Raw genomic sequence first — 6,411 nt, 5'->3', positions numbered from 1 at the left:
ATATATATATATATATATAGACAGACAGAGAGAGAGGTACACATGCACAATACCTAGAAGATAAATCTCCTAGTTTTATATGAGCAACATTTGCACTGATTAATCTCTCTAATATATATTTTACTCTGTGGAAATAATCATATTCCTAATTCTATATGTACAACTGCTCTTGTCAGTCTTTGATTTATATACCTACAGTTTTCCAACTAATCAGTTTCCATGTTTCTATTTACAATATTTAGATATTTATATAATGTAGACATGGTAAAACACTCCTGGTTGTATATCGAGAACATCTCAACTCACCAAAACCCTACTTCGTATCTATAACATTTGTATGGGTAAAACTCCCAATTTTACATTTACAATATCTGAACTGGTCAATCTCTAATATTCTTTAAATATTTTGGTCGTGTCATGACCATCTCATTTTTTTTTTTTTTGTCATGTGTACGTCTCAGACTACATTATTCAGATTTAAGGAAGATTTAGCTTGTATTTCTAGCAAGCTGAGCTAACACATTGGGGCTCTTTCATTGATTTGTCATTAGTCAGTTTTAAACAAGGGTATTTTGTTTTGGTTATGCTGTTATTCGTTTCTTATATTCTTGTATGTATGTGTGTGTGTGGCCTAATGAGTCATAGGACCTAAGACGGTAATGTGCTGGGGTTGATAGTGATGATGATGATGATGACGACAACATCTGTGTTTGAGTGTTTTAATTGAGTTATATGACAAGGCTGACATGGTTTCATTCTAATTGCAGTTCTAGTCTGGATAAACGAACCAAAGATGGCAACACAGCTCTCCATTTATGTGCTCAACTCAACAAATCTGAATGTATAAAGTTGATACTGCGTACCAAACCAGACATGGCTTCACTCGAGAACAATGCAGGCCAAGCTCCTCTAGACATTGCCATTGAAAATAACCACCAACTTTGTGCTGAACTGGTCAGTCATCACCACAGCATTTCCTTTCTATCTTTCTTATAAATTTCACGGGGTGTGCGACACTCCTTTATGGGATATATTTTGTGTAGCAAACCTAATGATGTAACAAAGCAATACTGTTAGAGGGAGTGGCTTGTGTAGCATGTCCAATGATGTAATATATATAGTAAATATATATAGTAAATATATATAGTAAATGATGCCCGTGTGTATAAAACGAGGTAGTGAGCTGGCAAAATTGTTAGCATATCAGACAAAATGCTTAGCAGCATTACTTCTAGTTCTTTACATTCTGAGTTCATATCCCACCTTGGTAAACATGTGTAATGATATCTATATTATTGTTGTTGTCTATATTGTTAAATAAAGGCAGTGAGCTGGCAGAATTGTTAGCATATCAGACAAAATACTTTGCAGCATTTCTTCAGGTGCTTTACATTGAGTTCAAATTCTGCTGAGATTAGCTTTGCCTTTCTTCCCTTTCGTGTCAGTAAAATAAGGTACCAGTCAAGAACTGGGGTCATTGTAATCGACTTGTCCCCTCCCCTCCCCTCAAAATTTCTAGCCTTGTGTCAAAATTAGAAAGAGTTATTGTTATTAAGGTGGTGAGCTGGCAGAATCATTAGCATATCAAGCAAAATGGTTAGCAGAATTTCTTCCAGCGCTTTATGTTCCAAGTTCAAATCCTGCCAAGCCACCGAGTTTAACTTTGCCTTTCAACCTCTCAGGATTGATCAAATAAAGACCAATACTGATGTTGATTTAATCAACCTGTTCCCACCCCTCAAAATTGCTAGCTTTGAACCCAGCAACAGACCAGACTCTTATTCAAGGGAATGTTGTGATCTTGATCACATATTCACTATGGAAACTGGATAATCAGCCCCGTGAGTTCTAGGGCTCAAGACAAAAAAGAGTATGTAAAACACTGTTACAGTAAGTGGCTTATGTAGTAAATTTAGAAATTCTAGGTGTGTAACACAATGTTACCTGAAATAAATTGCATAACATAAATTGACCTCAAGGATCACTACCTGAAAATAAAGAAACACATTTCTTATTGATATCTGATTCTTAATTATTTTCCATCTATAAGGAATGTCTCACTTCATAAAATGTTAGATTAATATCCCTCAGGTTATGTCATGCTGATGATTTCAAAAAAAGAATGAAATGGTACTATGCATGATTACTACTGAATAGAACTTTGTAATAAACAACAATAAATATATAAATAAATGAATAAGTATGCAACTGGTGTTGCTTTGTTTACGTTCCTCTAACTTAGCAGTTTGGCAAAAAAAGACCAATATAACAAATACCAAACTTTAAAAAATAAGTACTGGGGTCGATTTGCTAAATTAAAACCCTAACCCTTCATGGTGGTGCCTCAGCACATCCATTGTCTAGTGACTGAATCAAGTAAAAGATACAACACCTCACTGATCATTCTACAGGGTGTCCACAAAGTCTGGGTACATGGGGATTAACACATCCTTTAAGAAATTATTATTTCTTATATTTAATTGTTTATGTTATGATTTTATTTACTCCATGTATCCAGACCTTGTGGACACCCTGTATATTCCATTCTCATCCCACCACCACATTAATATAATCCCATACTGCACCATACCATCACACTGCAACCACGCTGCCGGTACACTACTTCACACTACCAAATCACTACCACTCCACCACAACACTACTTCACCACCACCAACACTACCACCACCACCACCATACTGAAACTCCATCACTTCTATAATTTCAGATAAAAGCTGCTTTGGAGAACAGAAAAGATTTATTTGAAAACGTCAACATTGACTGGGATCTTATGGTGGTAAGTTTGGGATTAATCCCATCCTCTTCTAGATATCATGACTGGTAAGAAGGTTGGAATTGCCCTTGTCTGTCTTTTATGATTCTGATGGTAAGTTTGGTTGGATCTACTGCTTTTGTTATCAGGGGTTGTCTCTCATTCTTTAGATATCATAGCAATGAATCTGGATTGACTTTCTTTTGTTGGTTTATTGCTGTGCAGTTGTTATGATTTTTCCCAGTGGAATAAATATAATTCCAGGAGAAAGAGGGGATGTTTAATGTTTCGGGCAGGAATTTTTTTGTTGGAGAATATTAAGTTTGGAATTGACTCTTTCACATTATAGTGTGAAACTGACATTGCTAGCAACTGATTTAGAACAACTATTTTGTAGCTGGCAGCTTATTAAGGCAAGTATTTTATTGCTGGCAACTAATTAAAGCAACTATTTTTTTTTGCTGACACTGACCGAAATAACTATTTCATTGCTAGCAACTGATTAAAGCAACTATTCCATTGATGGAAACTGATCAATATAACTATTCCATTGCATATAAACTGAATAATACCAACTTACAGATTACTAGTATTTTGGCTATTGACTATTGGCAACTAACATATTGCATCAGCTATTTGGTTTCTGGCAACTGAATAATTGAAATTAGAGATTGTCGTCATCTTTGCTATTGAAGATTTCCAACAAACATTGCAACCAGTTATTTGACTATTCAAAACTGAATAATAGCAAATGACAGATTTCTAAAGGCTCTATAATAGTAATAACTAAATTTGTTGCTTGTAATTGAATAACAGCAACTAACAGATTACTGGCAACTGAATAGCAATTTAAAGATTGTTGACAACTAAATAACAACAGCTGATTGATTCCTGGTTCTTGAGCAGATGAGGTTTTCAAATTTCTTGCCTGACCACCAACTGTACAAATGATTTGTTTGTAGTGATCAAATGTTTGCGTTGTACCTTAACTCCCTCCCTTCATTGAATTGAGATTACCTGTACAGGTGCACAGTGTGCCACATGTCAGGTGTTGAAGTAATCACAGGGCAGTGAAATGATGTGTTTTGCTCAAGAACACAACGCACTGTCCAGTCCAGGAATCAAAGCTATGACCTTGAATCCACTAGGCCATGCACCTTGGTCATTGAATAATGGCCACTAATTGATTGCTGGTCATTGCTCTCTAGTTAATTTCTTCACCTCTGCTCTCTCTCTATTTAATAATCTACAACAGATGTGTGGATGGGTGAGGGTATATTGTTACTGCTGTTACTATTTCCAGCCTGTCAATCTGTCTTTGCATATAAGCATCATGTATAAATGTCCATTTGTGAAGCTTATTTTAAACAACACAGCTCTCACTCCTCCATTTGGGAAGGCAACAAGATAACAAATATTACCAATCTAACCATTTTCTTTGTCTGCTATTCCTGAGAAGGTTGTAGGAGTAAGAGTCCTCAGGTACTTCTTCCATAAGGTCCTATCGGAAGCAACCATTGTTACACTTTCTGGGTGAATTCCTAAGCAAGCATAACCAACTGAGATTATGAACATTATCCAGCCATCTTGTTCTTGGTTAACCTCTAGGTCTCCTGTCAGTTGGCTCTACTTGAAGAATCCATCTTGTAATTCTTTCCTGTGACATTCTAATCACATATCCATTGTACCGGTGCTGTGATCTCTCCATGCAGAGAAGTACTGTATATATTTGTGGATAGGTCACACCCTTAGTTTGGGGTTGTCAAAGTTGGTATTTGTGGTTGACTCGCAGATAGGTTGCACTATAATCTGGGGAGTTACATGGCCCTCTTTTAATGTAAATATGACTTATATTTGAATCAATGTTGTCAAAAAGACCAACATGCAAACTTCCAGTTTCTGCTTTCTAATAAACAGATGTCACAAAAATGTAAAACCCAGGCCCAGGGTACATACCTGGACTACTGATACGCTGTTATCTACTTCAGATTCCTGTGATGTTGAGTGGATTTGGTCTCACCCCTGATTTTTATCAAAGTTTTTGGTAAAAAAAAAGTGTGACCTATCCATGAGTATTTATGGTAGCAGCTCAACCTGGAGAGATTCTTTGATCTCCAAGCTATGCACCATGTGGATTAACATTACTCTAGAGGTCTTTTCGAGGAACCCTATTTCTACCGTTTCTATTCAGGATCATACTCTTCTGGTCATTACCCAACATTCATGACCAAATTGAAGAGAGCAAGTTTCAGCTTTTTACCAACCTCTTCTCTTCTGAGGATTAAATACTGGCAGATGTTACATTATTATAATCATCATCATCATTATCATTATTATCATCACCACCATTAGCACTAACATCTCAATCATTATCATCACCATCATGACCACACCTCTACCATTATCATGACCACCACCACCATTGTTGTCATTGGATTGATCATCAGTGAATTATAATCAATATAATAAATATTACATTGCAGGAGGAGCCCCAATGTCAGCTTGACTGTTATAGTGACGATGATATTGATGTAAGTAACATTTCTATTTCATTTATCTGAGGTGACTATCTATTGTGTGTGTGTGTATTTTTATATGTTGTGAATGCCAATATATCTTTGGTGGCTGACCCTACCTGTTGTGACAATCTGTATATAACCCCCCTTGTTATTGTTTGTATAAAAGTTGTGTCTATAAAACAACATGTATCAATATTGAGCATACATATGTGGAGATATTAGATATGTAAATATGTGTCGTGGGCTCTGAAAGGATTTTAAAGTTTGGCATCTAGATTCAAGTTTTTAAATGGAGCTGGTCTTAGATGCCATTTGATAATAGAGATACATCCCTTAGAGACAATCTCAATACATCAAGAAATAATGTTGTACACTATTAGACATAGCTGTTTTTGTTTATGATGTTCAAATATATGCCATTGGCCATTCTGAGATATTTTTCTTGGTTCATTTTTCTTTTACCCTTTAGCATTCAGATTTCTTTGTCAAGTGTAATGCTTATTTATTTACATTGTTTTGAATGGATCATGCAAGGTCTTGTAGCCTTGAGGTTTCGATATTGGGAGGGTTTAATCTTTGGAGTAACATTGTAAGGTAGGTGTGAGAAGCCAAATCTGTCTAGTTTTAGGATTAAACAAGTAGAATATTTAGGCCAGATATGGCCAGTTTAAATGCTGAAGGGCTAATCTTGTAATGTTGATTGGTTCATTGATAAACCTTTGACATGTCAATCGTGCCAGTTATTTTGTTGATTGAATCAACTGGAACCATCATTGTTGAAACTGACATTGTCCCAATTTATCTAACCTTAGGAATAAGTGCAAAATAATGTAGAAGAGTGCCCCTATGCAGACACATCATCATCATCGTTTAACGTCCGCTTTCCATGTTAGCATGGGTTAGGGTTAGGGTTAGGGTTAGGCTCCAATCTGATTTGGCAGAGTTTCTACAGCTGGATGCCCTTCCTAATGCCAACCACTCCGAGAGTGTAGTGGGTGCTTTTATGTGCCACCGGCACATATGCCAGTCAGGCGGTACTGGCAACGGCCACGCTCAAAATGGTGTATTTTATGTGCCACCCGCACAAGAGCCAGTCCAGGGGCACTGGCAACAATTTCA

General features: G+C 36.5%; 1 protein-coding gene across 1 annotated transcript in view; it reads left to right on the top strand.

The window, feature by feature from the left end:
• Nucleotides 1-173: 173 nt before the first annotated feature.
• LOC128247666 (arf-GAP with SH3 domain, ANK repeat and PH domain-containing protein 2-like) overlaps nucleotides 174-6,411 on the top strand; it is a 62,928-nt gene continuing 56,690 nt past the window's right edge. The window contains exons 1-3 of the mRNA XM_052967683.1: nucleotides 174-954; nucleotides 2,729-2,797; nucleotides 5,257-5,304. Of these exons, the coding sequence (XP_052823643.1) occupies nucleotides 733-954; nucleotides 2,729-2,797; nucleotides 5,257-5,304 (339 nt within the window). The 5' untranslated portion in view covers nucleotides 174-732. The remainder of the gene's footprint in view (nucleotides 955-2,728; nucleotides 2,798-5,256; nucleotides 5,305-6,411) is intronic.

This window comes from Octopus bimaculoides, chromosome 4, assembly GCF_001194135.2.
Source record: "Octopus bimaculoides isolate UCB-OBI-ISO-001 chromosome 4, ASM119413v2, whole genome shotgun sequence".
NCBI lineage: Eukaryota > Metazoa > Mollusca > Cephalopoda > Octopoda > Octopodidae > Octopus > Octopus bimaculoides.
The sequence above is the reverse complement of the archived record's forward strand: the minus strand, read 5'-3'. Positions and strand labels throughout refer to the sequence as shown.